Below are 14386 nucleotides of genomic sequence, written 5' to 3'. Positions count from 1 at the left end.
ATATATGGCCAAGCCAGAATCCTTTCCTATGCATGGTTAGCACCTGGGCTAGAAAATCTAGATTTTAGGGTTGGGCGGTTTGTTTGTTTTGGGGTTTTTTGGGGTCCATTGACTATCAGCAATAAAATTAGTTTAGTGTGCTGTCAACACTCCAGCTTTCTGAGTGAATCAGTCTGGAGAGAATGGATTAGTTCCACACGGAGTAAAATTTACTATCGAAGGGGAGAAAAGCCAAATGTCCTTTCTCACTAATGTATTATAATCAGATTCATAGACTGATGGAAACTAAATAATTCAAGCCCTAACCGTCCTAACCAAGACCTAAGAATGATTAAAATCTGAGGATATCAGCACAAATGCGGCTCAGAATTTTTTTATATATATAACCACTGGGACCAATCGCCAGTTTATTATTCAAAATTTATTAACCTCCCAACTCCAGCGGATTCTGAGTGGCGTCCAAAACTAGAAGGCGAGGTGAAACCCAGCCGAAAACATTCAATCAGGTTGAATAACTATAAACACGGCTAACAGATTTCTTGCTGAGCTCGTCACGACTACATTAATGCAGACATGAATTTCTTAGGCGGAAATCATGCGCCTGAGGCCTGGCACACACACACACCCCGATCAGCAGATTATTCCATTTAATTTCATCAATGCTTGCATTATTATTGATATTGCAAGTCAGATGAGTCCTGCCGGGGGAGAAAACAAATCCTCTCCAAATTAAGTTTCTAAACCCTCCGCTAATTCTGAAGAGCATCGATCGATGCTTTCCCTGTACAAGGCAGGATTTAGAGCAGAACGCACGCAGTCAGGAGCCACCAGTGGCGGGCATTCCAAATTGCACGCCACTGGTTCTGCGCACTTTGCGCACACACTCTGCACTCTTAAGATCACTTCCCCCGCAAGCGCAGTAGTCACAGATCACTTCGCGTGTGTGCAAGCTCAAAAGACCACGTCAGGCTTAAAAATTAACTTTATACCAGAGATGTTCCTATTAGGAATAACTAGAGAATTTTAGTAAAGCAGATATTTACCTAATTAATCATGTAATTACAACAGCAAGATTATTGCTTGCCTAAACTTGGAAGTCAAAAGAAGATTCCAAATTGACGAAGCAACAATAGGTAAGATTTTTCAATGCGCTGAACTAGACAGTTTGACATTAGACTGGAAAGAACAAGACATATCAGAATATTATAAAGTATGGAACAACTCTTATATATGGAGGGATATGAAAGGAAGTCTATAAAATGTAAATTAAATTTACAACATAATTGAAATGCAGTACAATGAATAAGATATAAAATGACACAAAGACTAAATGTAAATATGTATATGGATGTATACATGTATTATGTCAGGCTACAGAACTTTTCCCATTCACTCAACTAGAATGCACTTCTCAAAACGTATCAAAAAGGAATCCTTTATTGAGATGAGACAATTCCTGTAGGAGTTCAAAGCAGAGTCTGAGGTCTCTCAGGCATACAGGGATACATAAGGGAGTTTAGAACCCCTCCCCTTATCTCGATGTGTATTTAGTGAAACAAAAGCCAGTGTGTTAATTTTGTAAGGAATGATCTTTTTCACAGTTTCCCAGTTTCCCAGTTTCCCCACCCGCTTTTTAGAACGAACTTTTCCAGAGATTCCCAGGACACATCTCACTGTGGAATTTTTATGATCTTCTCATCTCCTGGCTGTGCCTCTCAGAGGTGATAGTTGTGGCCATCTGGCTTTTCTCCCTCCATTGTATCATGTGTGGGTTATACAAATTCGATATAAGATTAAATATATTCAGGTTACATCAAGAAAGGATTTCTTTATCAGCCTCCCCCGCCCTTTTCTTCTTCCACTGAAGAAATGACAGATACACGGATCGGACATCTTTAAATGCTTATATTGCTTAATGTTTTTTTTCTAGTATAAAATATAAAGACTGAAATGTACGTCAAAGAAAGTCCATCATGTTCAAGACTTTTTAAATGTCTATTTTCAATAAAATTATTTTTAAAAAATCACATCCTGCACGCGCGCATCACTCAAAAATCGCTTCACGCACATGTATAGCACTCAAACATCGCTCTCAGTGAGGTGAGCTGTTTTTTTACCTCAGCTGAGGCGCGCAAATCAGCTGAGGTAAAAATCAATGAAATATAGGATGGGAAAGGGCGGTGGCAGGGGCGGAGCCAGTCAGAGGTGGTATTTGCCAGTTCTCCAAACTGGTCAACGTTTTTGCCACCAGTACCGGCCCGAACCAGCTGAATACCACCTCTGAAGCCACTGCGCTATTGAGGAAAATCTTCTGGCAGTTTACTCACCACGGCATATTTGCCACTCGGCAGAGACTGGAAGGTGAAGGTGCCGTCCTCTTTAGAAATGACGTTGCAAAGGTAGGCAAGAGAATCGTCCCATGCGGGAAAACCATCAACCGGAGAAGAATTGCAGCCCATAATGTCCTGTGCAGAGAGATAATATTAATCCCTACAGGTGATCGAGTTATGGCACTAGTCCCAAAGCTGATCTTCGAGTTATGACATTAATCCCTACAGGTAGGCCTCTAGTTATGACGTTCATCCTACAGGCGGTCCTTGAGTTATAATACTGATCCTTACAGGGGGTCTTGAATTACGACATACAGTTGGTCCCTGAGGTACAATAATCATTACAGATAGTCCTCAGGTTATGACATTAATCTTTACAGGTAGTCCTCAAGTTACAGCATTAATCCCTATATTACCATCGTTGAGTTAAAACATTCAATCGTACAGGTGGTCCTCATGTTATGACATTAAACCTTACAGATAGGCCTCGAGTTACGGCTTTAATCCCTATAAGTAGTCCTCCAGTTACATTAATCCCTACAGGTAGTCCTCATGTTACAACGTGAATCCTTGCAAAAGGGGTCTTCAAACTTGACAGCTTTAAGACTTGTGGATTTCAACTCCCAGAATTCCTCCTCCAGTCATGTTAGGTCAGGAACTCTGGGAGTTGAACAAATCTTAAAACTTGCCAAGTCTTAAACTTGCCAAGTTTGAAGACCCTTGCCCTACAGATAAGCTTCAAGTTACAACATTAATCTCTGCAGGTGGTTCTTGAGCTATGGCATTGATTGCTACTAGTAGTCCTCAAGCTATGACATTAATCCCAAAGGTGATCCTCGAGTTATGACATTAATCCGTACAGGTGGTCCTTGAGTTACAAGATGAATCGCCACAAGTGATCCTTGAGTTATGGCATTAAACCCTATAGGTAGTCCTCAAGTTATGGCCATCCCTACAGGTAGACTTCCATCAACTTAATCTCTACAGATGGTCCTCCAGTTACGACATTAGTCCCTACAGACACAGAATGGTACGGTCCATTCTGCCACCCACAACAGGAGCCAATGATTAATTGGTTCCAGAACAGACTCAGCCTGACGAGACTTCCTACATGGAATTGCCATCATCAAGTACTACACGTGGCACAAGGCGGAGAAGGGAACCAATCGATGGAGGAGCTAATTGATACCAATAGTTTTGGTTCATAGCATCTTGACTGACCTCCTTTGACACCGAAGAGGAGAAAAGGAGAAACATGACCCCTTTCATCGGCTCACCATCACTTCGGACAGACCCAGAGACATTGTACCCAGCCACGATAAGTGGGCTGGAAGCGTAAGCATTGGAGCTGGTGACTCGGACAGTAGTGGTGGCCTGAAATACCAAGAGCAACAGGTGATGCAAGATATATATGTCAACTCATAAAACATTTCTATGCCTGTTTTAACAGAAAGGGGTGGGGGGAGGGGAGAGAAATTTGAAAGAGCAGCGCAGCAGTTTGGAACTGAAAGTGCATTCCATTCTTATCTTGCAAAGATTGTAACTACGCTACCGGAATGTCTGCCATGCAAATCTCTAATTGGAGAATGTGATTGATGACTCTTGGCTATGGAAGTGTTCCGTTGGAGAATATGAATTATGATACACCCAGAGGGATGGGGAGAAACCGGGGTCAAAAGGGTGACAATGAATTACGTGTCTCAGAATCGGCTTCACAGAGGTCATGCCAACCTGTTCGCTCCTAATAAATTCTTTGAAGTTTTTGAAGCTTGGCTCAAGGCTCATGATTTAATTAGGGCAACTGCCGGAATCCTGACAATATCGCTGTATCAAATCCTAGCGGCGCAGTGGTTAGAATGCAGCATTGCAGGCAAACTCTGCCGACTGCTAGCAGTTCGATCCTGACCAGCTCGAAGTTGATTCAGCCTTCTATCCTTCCAAGGTCGGTAAAATGAGGACCCAGGTTGTTTGGGGGAGGGGTGCAATAGGCTGACTTTGTAAACCATTTAGAAAGGGCTGTAAAGCACTATGGCCCCATTGGTTTGATCCTGAATGCCAGCGGCTGAAAAAGAAATTGAAGGCAGCCATGAGGCTCGCCCAAAGGAATCCTACTGCTCATATTCAAGCTGAGATGTTGCACACAAGAAGAGAATGTACAAAAATTATAAAATTAAAGAAAACAAGTTTTGCCGCTTCAATCTGGTCAGAACTTGAGCTGGCTGCCAAAAGTCATAACTCCGTAATATTTTGGCACTCTGTAGCAGGTGTCCTAAAGGAACGGAGATTTGCATTGAATATACCAATCTCTGCTGAGGACTGGGAAACTTATTATCAGCGTTTCTTTGCCTCCACGGAACCTGTAGAGAAACTATGAAGCGGTGTGTAAGTCTAAGTCCTATTGTAAGGCAAAAAACTATGATTTACGTACACCGCTTGCTGGATTAAAACAATATACAAAGAGATGACTTGGTGTGACTGGGAACCTCAACTCATCTTGGGAAAGTTACTTATGTGTATAAGCCCTGATGGTGCTGTAGTTGGAATGCAGTGCCGCAGGCAAACTCTGCCCACTGCCAGGAGTTCAATCCTGACGGGTCTTAAGTGTGACTCAGCCTTCCATCCTTCCAAAGTCGGCAAAATGAGGACCCAAATTGTTGGAGGGCGATAGGCTGACTCTGCAAACCACTTTGAGAGGGCTGTAAAGTATTAGGAAGTGGCACGTTAAGTCTCAATGCTATTGCTATTTGCCCTCTCAAAGAAAATATGAATGGCGGAAAGGTCTATGATTTTTTTAAAAAAAAATATATATATAATCAAGATACGGACAGCGTCTCCTTAACCCATCCACTTCAGAGTGTAATGATTGGCTCCAGGAAACTGTTCATGTAAACAGGGGTGGATCTCTTCCATTATCGGGGCAGAGATCCAGCGCTGCACTAGTTCAAAACTGAAAAATCTCCACCTTGACAAGTCACCGGGATAAACTGGCTCGATACGCAAAGGAGTTTCGGTTGCGGGAATTCTTGTGACGCGGCTGCTTTCATTTCAATAAATCACGCTAAAGATAACTTGGGAGAACTGAGCTGGGAAAGAATCACTTTCCCTTTGGGAATCGACTAAAGAGGCCAACAGTCCTGTTTATTACCTCTTTCAGAGTCCAGGTGGGATGAGAAGCAAAGACTTCATATTCTCCAGGAAGCACTTTTAAGAAGGCATATCTGAGAGAAGAAAAAGACACCAAAATAGTCCATATGGAACATTTCTATCCATTGAAATAAAATTCAATGGATAAAATTCACTTCCCCCTCCAGTTTTGGGGACCAACAGGACAATAAAATCCATGTCCCCGGTTGGATATTCTCCAGAAGTCCTCAAAATTACCACCCAGGCATTCCTACCAGAATGATTATTGCTACACCTGTCGCTGGCAGAGGCACCACGGGGCGGTCCTTCACTATTTCCAGGGTGGTCCTGTTCTGACCAAGGCTTCCTGAGACCGTAATTAAGCACGCGCTTAATTAAAACAACACTTGTTTTATTTCAATGCTGGTAGTTACTTTCATTCCCAGCCGGTAATGAGTCCCAAACAGTCCCTCGAGATAAGCACTCACCTTTCTCTCCTTTGAATAGCCAACAACTAGAGTGCCAAATGAACTATAAAACACCAGCCGAAGTACAAAGTCCACACAGAGCTTCAAGAATTGATCCAAACAGAGTGAACTACTTTGCTTCCTACAAAGGTTTCTTCACCTTTGCCTGTCCTTTATCCATTATGGGAGGGACAATCACCTCCCAGCCTTACTCCCGAGTCGCCCCTTTTGTTTCAGCTGTTCTCGCCTTCTAGCAGCTCTGCGCATATGCGCACTGGGAACAGGCTCCCCTTGTTCCTCTGCCTCGCTGCTGCCAGACTTTGAAGGCTCCGGAGTCAGCACCCCACTCCCAGATGGTCCTGGCCCCATCTCTGCATCGGATGCAGGACCCTCGTCTGAGTTCTCCCCAGACTCCCGGATTGGTCCCCGTTCTTCCCCACTGATTCCGCTGCTGTCTGCACAGGCTGCCAGTGAACCACAAGAGGTCCCATGAGCCAGATCTAAGCATCTTGCGGGCTGGATCCAGCCCCCGGGGCCTTGAGTTTGACACCCCTGTCCTAACCTTGCCGATACTGTTCAATTCTTTGGAAATGGGTTTTACTGCAAAGTGTTGTGAGATCTCAATCAAATTCACACTCACTTTCCTCCAGGCTGAGTGGTTGTGCTCTGTAAGGTCACTCCTGTGCTGGGATGTCTGAGTGCAACAAGGACGCCGGCAGGACCCAAAGCCTGCCCTTTGCTAAGAACCTGCAAGGAATGAATAAAACCGCCTTTCAGCTTTAAAAGAAAAAGCCATGATGTTCAACAAGGTTTAGACTAGAATAGAATTCTTTATTGGCCAAGTGTGATTAGACACACAAGGAATTTGTCTTGGTGCAAATGCTCTCAGTGTACATAAAAGAAAAGATACTTCAAGAATCATCAGGTACCACACTTAATAATAGTCATGGGGTACAATAAGCAATCAAATCATACTAGGAAACAGTCAATATAAATCATAAGGATACAAGCCACAAAGTTACAGTCCTACAGTCCCAAGTGGGAAGAGATGGGTGAAAGGAAGGATGAGAAGATTAATAGTTCTAGTAATGCAGACTCTGTAAATAGTTGGACAGTGTTGAGGGAATTATTTGTTTAGCACAGTGATGGTGTTTGGGGAAAAAAAGTCCTTGTGTCTAGTTGTTCTGGCATGCAGTGCTTTATATCATTGTTTTGAGGGAAGGAGTTGAAACAGTTTATGTCCGGGATGTGAGGGGTCTGTAGATATTTTCACAGCCCTCTTTTTGACTCATGCAGTATACAAGTCCTTCTTGAAAGCTGATTGTTAGTAATTGTTTTTTTTTTTTCTGGAGTCCTAGTTATCCTCTGAAGTCTGTGTCTGTCTTGTTGGGTTGCAGAACCGAACCACACAGTTATAGAGGTGCAGATGACAGACTCCATAATTTCACTGCAGAGCTGGATCAGCAGCTCCTTGGGCAGTTTGAGCTTTCTGAGTTGGCGCATGTTTAAATTTAATAGCAAAATGTGTTATCACCCAAGAGGAAGACGCCCCCCCAAAACATGCAGCCTTAATGAGTCTTCAAGCACCACTTACAAAACAGTCTTGAGGACCAAGCAGGTCTGCACAGACAACGTAACACAGGCAACTGTCCAAAACAATTAAAATTAAAAAGAGGAACGCTCACCTTCCCATTGACTGAGAAGCCAGTGAAAATAAAATTGATGTCACCTCCTTTACTGCAAATGTCGTTGATGCCGTCAACATGGATGTCCACACTCGTTGGCTCTGGAAAGGAAGATCAAAACCCTCAAACGGGATTCTTCCCTTCTAAGGAGTAGCTCCAATGGCTGAGGAGAGCGATGAATCTGATGAAGGGCCAGGACCATCAGGGAGTGGACTGCTGCCTTCAGAGATTGTGGGGGCTGGCAGCAGTGATGAGGAGGTTCCCAAGGAGCCTGTGCCAAGTGCATGTGCACAAAGGATTGCTCAGAGGAAAGAACAATTACAGCAGCACAGGCGACTTGGGAGTAAGGCTGCAAGGTAATGCCCCCTCCCTCAAGAGGATAAAAGCCAGGTTTGGAAAAGCGTTCTTTGCAGAAAGCAAAGAAGCTCTGAAGCTCAACTGGTGGACACCTTAGTTCGTATAAATAAATTAGTTCTTATCTCTGGGTTTTTGGCAGCCTTGACAAACACCTTGGCGAGGGTCTTTCTTGTCGGAGCTAATTAGGGGAAAGCAGCCTTCAGAACAGAATTTGTTATTAAACTTTAAAAGGTGGGGGCTGCTGCCTTTGTCTGTGTTTGCTCTTTGGGAACCCGGTTGGGCCAGAACAGCATGCGCATATGCATGCACACTTGAGATGCGCATGCACATGTGCCTGCCAGGCCGCCATTCACGTGGCCCAGTTTCCCTCACCCACACCCATCCGGCCACCAAGTGCAAAGACTGACCTAAAGCACAATCCAATCCATGTCTACGCAAAGTAACCCTCACTAGCTTATCAACTGGTAAAAAGGCACTAGAATGCCCTCTGAGTGATTTCAATGGAAGCAAATAAGCATAGAAAGCAGATTTGGTAATTGTTCTGAGCATAAACACTTCTAATCAGTTCAGGCTTTGGTGCTCTCTGAGCTTGGCTGCTTGCTTGCAGACGTTTCATTAACCAACTAGGTAACATCATCAGTGTGCGGGAGGGTCCGTAAATGAAATGTCTATAAATATTGATAAATCTGTAAACGAAACATCTGCAAGCAAAACACTAAGAATTACAGAGTGCAACCTTGAGTTGCAGAGATTCAGAAATGGTAAGAGGGAAGTACATAAAAAAACAACAACCCACAACTGGATTTCTTTCAATAAGAATGAATACACAATCACAGCCCTTGGAAAATTAAAGATTCTCAATGGTCAAGACTTCAGATATTGGGCAGATCAGAAAGTCAACTTGGGACGGGCTTCAATAAACAACTGTAATGAACAACTAAGTTTATTATAACATAGTTTATAAACAAATATACAACTGTAATAAGCTTCAAATCATCTGGGAATGTGTTCTATAAAAATAGCAACTTACCAAAGCTCCACCCTAGGGGAGGCTCAATTTTAAGGACAAAATCCCCCTAAAAAAGGAAAACAGAAAAAAAAATGTAGTTATACTGTACTGCGATTCAATCCTTTATCATAAATACTGACAAGGAATATTGTGGTTAAGATTTTGGACAGGGACAAAGAAAAGTCCCAGAGGAATTTCTGCTCAGTCATTGACCTACCTCCAATCATAAACCTTACATTTCAATCCATTTTGAAATCTTATTATTTACCTTTAGAAACCTTTGCTTAAATATAATTACACACACACACATTTCATGAATTTCTCGGTGGGTTTTTCAACAGCTCCAGGTACTCATCCATTATCCACAGCCAGCAGAATGGCAAATATGAAATTGAAAAAACCAGTTTCAGTAGGATTTTGTTTAAACGCAGACCTGAAAGGCAACGCCACCTATTTGAAATTATTAGAGAAGTCTCCCACCTTATCATACAGAGGAATCATAAAGTAACCATTATTTGGAGCGCAGTCAGTTTGGTACTTCAAAGTGCCGTGCTTGGTGTACAATTTAATCTGCAGAAGAAACATTGAAAAGGGAGGGGAAAAAATGGTTTATTATTCTGGAAAAGCTGTTGATTTATGACACTTAAGTCCTGCTGCCATCGAACCCAACTCTTGGCCAAGGCCAATTGACAGGATCTTGCCAGTGTACAGTAATCTTCTACAATTTGAAACTCATCCCAAAATGTCTTAAAAGCTATTCCTCTCCAATTAATCGGAGGCTCTCATCTCAAAGGAGGCCACTGGTTTCTTTTGCCATAAATGGAAGAGGTCTTGGGTTGTGCAAGTCCTGTTGCATTTGAACTCTTGTGAAAACCAGCCCCTGTGGTTTGAAAAACAACAACCAACAACAGGGTTTAACCCTCTGAAAGTCGTCTCCTCTGCTTGTGTTTTGCATTTGGAACAGATTTCTTTTCAGGTGGGGAGGGGGAGTAGAACATCAGAGCATGTTAATAATAACAATAACAACAACAACAACAATATTGGAAATACTAATGCTCTGATGATCATTTCGAAAAAACCCTTTCTTAGTGAGCACCTAGAAGTCAAGAGGAACATACATGCCAAATTTCAAATTTGTAGACTTTACGGTTCTGGAGATTTTGTGATGATGCGTGAATGATATTTCATAGACAGAGATAGATAGATAGATAGATAGATAGATAGAGAGAGAGAGAGAGAGAGAGAGAGACAGACAGACAGACAGACAGACAGACAGATGAAGATAGACATGAAGATAGATGATTGATATATAGATATTATATAGAGATAGGTATTAAAGAGATCTAGATAGATGATAGACAGATAAATGAAGATAGATAGACATGAAGATAGATGATTGATATATAGATATTACAGAGATAGAGATAGGTATTAAAGAGATCTAGATAGATGACAGACAGACAAATGAAGATAGATAGACATGAAGATAGATGATATAGATAGGTAGGTAAGTAGAGATAGATATTATACAGTTATAGAGATAGAGATAGATATTATATAGATGGATAGGTATTATAGAGAAATAAGAGATATAGACAGACAGACAGACAAACAGAGGGGGGATTTGCACCAACGTACCTACCGTCCCTGTCCTATTGTTTCTTTTATATATTTTTTTATTTTTCTTATATGTATCCATGTATTCATAACTATGTTTTTACTTACACCTATTATCTTGTAAGCAATTGACAAAATAAAATAAATAAAATAAAATAAAGAGCTACGGTTGGAGAGACCCGCTGGTCTTTTCATTATAAAAAGTCACTTCTAATTTAACTTTTAATATTAATTAACGGATTTTTTTTAAATACCTTCCTCTTTTCCTTCCTCCCTCCGTCCAAGCCCCCCACCCCGTCCTACCTACCAGGGCGAGCGCTCACCTCGATCAGGGAGTAGTTGATCTCGACGTCGGACCTGACGAAGCCCCCGCAGCCCACCACGATGTCCTCGGAGCCCCCGGCCCCGGCCCAGAGGGCTCCGCACAGCGCCCACCACCAGCAACAACCCCTCGCCGGCGACCCGCATCGCCCCAGCATCGCCGAGCCGACCGTCGTAACACGCCGGCCAGCGCTGACTCAGGAAGAGAAGGGGGCGCATGCGCCCGCCAACGTGCTCGGTGGTTTCTTCGCAGAGGGGCAGAGTGGACCAGGAAAACGGAAGTTTACTTTTTCAGGCCGTGCTAGGCGGGAAGTGTTTTTGTCTCGGTTGCTTCGGAGGCTTCAAGAGAAGGACGCTTAGAAAAAAAAGAAACTTTTAGAAAGGGGAAAGCATTGGAGTTCTGCAATTTGTTTATTTGTGTGTCTGTTTATTTCTTTATTATATTTCTACAAAACGTTGAGCTTTTGCAGTTTGTGTGTATGTTTATTTCTTTATTATATTTCTACAAATTTTTGCAATTTGTGTGTCTGTTTATTTCTTTATTACATTTCTACAAAACGTTGAGCTTTTGCAATTTGTGTCTGTTTATTTGTTTATTATATTTCTACAAAAGTTGGGCTTTTGCAATTTATTTGTGTATCTGTTTATTTGTTTATTATATTTCTACAAAAGTTGGGCTTTTGCAATTTATTTGTGTATCTGTTTATTTGTTTATTATATTTCTACAAAGCGTTGGGCTTTTGCAATTTATTTGTGTATCTGTTTATTATATTTCTACAAAGCGTTGGGCTTTTGCAAGTTGTGTATCTGTTTATTTGTTTATTATATTTCTACAAAACGTTGGGCTTTTGCAATTTACTTGTGTATCTGTTTATTTGTTTATTATATTTCTACAAAGCGTTGGGCTTTTGCAATTTATTTGTGTATCCGTTTATTATATTTCTACAAAGCGTTGGGCTTTTGCAATTTGTGTATCTGTTTATTTGTTTATTATATTTCTACAAGGTGTTGGACTTTTGCAATTTATTTGTGTGTGTTTATTATATTTCTACAAAGCGTTGGGCTTTTGCAATTTATTTGTTTGTTTATCTGATTATTTGCTTATTTATTATGTTTCTACACCTCCCATCATATCTGAGCAACTCTGGGGATTTTACAGACTAAGAACACCTTTATTGTGACTTTGAATGTACTAATCGGCATATATTGAAATGAAATTTCATTGCCCATAATAAAAAAACAATAAAAAGCATACATTAAAATAAATTTAATGTATGCTTTTTATTCTGTGTTTTAATTTATGAGTTAAATTTAACTCATAAAGAGTTAACAACAAACAAACTTGAGTTATGAAAAAGTTAAATGAGCAAAAGGAAGAGCCACAGTTTTGGTGGTTTCCAGCTTTGTTCACACCTTCCCTGGGTTTACACGTTCAAATTTATACTGAAATTTATACAGTTGCTTCCCTCCGCCTAATATCGAGTCATTGTTTGTTTAATCATGGCTTACTGTTAAAATCACTGCTGAGGAATGAAATTGCAGAGCATTCAGCTGCGTTGTGAGGTGAGCATAGCTCACTTCCAGCTCTTCCTGAAGAGAATCAATGGTCAGGGCAGATTAATAGGTGGATGTACAGGAACCGGTAATAAGGACAGAGTTTGTGGGAAAATACTCATCCAAATGCAGAAGGATTTCTGAACGTGAGGTTACTAAAAGACTGCAGTGTGCAAGTCGGCTGGGTTCATACAAGCAACCCATTTTGTGAATTTGCAGAGTGCGGTGAACTATGGTAATCAAATGGGTTGTTTTCAGGACAGGGATGTTGTAATCGAACGAGTTGTGTTGGCATTGCAACAAACTGGCCCGTAGGATGATGTGAAGCTTCATGATGTTATGCCACAAAGGTTGCAGTGTGGTTCTGGAGTCCTTGCATCTATTGCAAATTTATTCGGTAACCCGTATTTGTTATGACATCTACATGGTTGTGTTATTTAACCATCTACGCCCCTTTATTGGCTGGAATTCGCAACACTAGGGACCACAAAAAAAAACCTTATGCACCTTTATTATTGATATAAATAACTCAAGGCCGTGAACATATCTGATACTCCTTCTCCTATTTTCCTCACAACAACAACCCTGTGAGGTGAATTTGGCTGAAAGAGAGGGACTAGCCCAAAGTCACTCAGCTGGCTCTCATGCCTAAGGTGGGACTAGAACTCACAGTCTCCTAGTGATTGACCCAAAGTCACCCAACTGGCTTGCATGCCTAAGGTGGGACTAGAACTCACAGTCTCCTAGTGATTGGCCCAAAGTCACCCAGCTGGCTTGCATGGTTAAGGTGGTACTAGAACTCACCATCTCCTGATTTCTAGTCTAATGCCTTCAACACGAGACCAAACTGGTTCTTCATAGCCACTTAAGTGGCTGAGAGAGATTTACTAGCACAAACTTATTTGAATCTGGGTTTTCCTGCCACAGTTTTGGTTCAACCACCATTTCTTACTGATCTTCAAAGAAGATCAGTAATATCTACAAAGAAAGATGGGGAACCTTGTCGTCCTTTTTCAGACCTTCCTATGTCTCAGCCAGATGCTGACTAGCAGGATTTACATTCTCAGCGCATATGGTTGATTTATCAACTAAAACAGGAATCTAAGCCGTGGCATCAATCCTAGACTGCTTTTCAATTTAAGAGAATCATTTACCAGTCTGGATTATTGATTAGTTTACACCAAGCCAGGCATCTAATCTTCAGTGGACTTTACTACTACATACCCAAAGCGCTCTGTTTAAAACAGCTCATCCTCAGGAATGACTTCATGGTGGTTTATTTTGCATGTCTGGTTTCAATAACACCCTCCCCCTCACCTCACCATATATTGTAAACCAAGATTTAGAACTGAACCATTGTGGCTTATTTAACAAAACATGATTAGAGAAATTGCGGCTCCATACAGTGTGAGAATCCGTCTAAGGTGCAGAGAAGAGCAACAGAGATGATTAGGGGACTGGAGGCTAAAACATGAAGAATGGTTGCTGGAATTGAGTATGTCTAGTCTTATGAAAAGAAGGACTAGGTGTGATATGACAACAGTGTTCCAGTATCTCAGGAGCTGCCACAAAGAAGAGGGAGTCAAGCTATTCTCCAAAGTACCTGAAGGCAGGACAAGAAGCAACTGGTAGAAACCAATCAAGGAGAGAAGCAACCTAGAACTAAGGAGAAATTTACTGACAGTGAGAACAGTTAATCAGTGGAACAACTCGCCTCCAGAAGTTGGAAATGCTTCAACACTGGAAATGTTTAAGAAGAGATTAGATAACCATTTGTCTGAAATGGTTATCTATTTCCTGCCTAAGCAAGCGGTTGGGCTAGAAGACCTCCAAGGTCCCTTCCAACTCTATTATTCTATGTTCTAAATCCCCACCCCTCTGGAAGGGGTAGAACACACAGAACCAGAGAAGATAAATATTGCA

The 14386-nt window shown here is 41.6% G+C and overlaps 1 protein-coding gene across 1 annotated transcript in view; it reads right to left on the bottom strand.

Annotated features, from left to right (window-relative positions):
* Positions 1 to 11108, bottom strand: part of LOC113438739 (BOS complex subunit NOMO3) — a 34827-nt gene extending 23719 nt beyond the window's left edge. The window contains exons 1-8 of the mRNA XM_026704255.2: positions 10912 to 11108; positions 9452 to 9541; positions 8993 to 9038; positions 7606 to 7706; positions 6561 to 6667; positions 5476 to 5548; positions 3552 to 3704; positions 2328 to 2465 (exon numbers count right to left, since the gene is read on the bottom strand). Of these exons, the coding sequence (XP_026560040.1) occupies positions 2328 to 2465; positions 3552 to 3704; positions 5476 to 5548; positions 6561 to 6667; positions 7606 to 7706; positions 8993 to 9038; positions 9452 to 9541; positions 10912 to 11067 (864 nt within the window). The 5' untranslated portion in view covers positions 11068 to 11108. The remainder of the gene's footprint in view (positions 1 to 2327; positions 2466 to 3551; positions 3705 to 5475; positions 5549 to 6560; positions 6668 to 7605; positions 7707 to 8992; positions 9039 to 9451; positions 9542 to 10911) is intronic.
* Between the last annotated feature and the right edge of the window lie 3278 nt (positions 11109 to 14386).

Source organism: Pseudonaja textilis, chromosome 14 (assembly GCF_049901715.1).
Source record: "Pseudonaja textilis isolate UNSWEBS1 chromosome 14, rPseTex1.2, whole genome shotgun sequence".
Classification (NCBI taxonomy): Eukaryota; Metazoa; Chordata; class Lepidosauria; order Squamata; family Elapidae; genus Pseudonaja; species Pseudonaja textilis.
The sequence above is the reverse complement of the archived record's forward strand: the minus strand, read 5'-3'. Positions and strand labels throughout refer to the sequence as shown.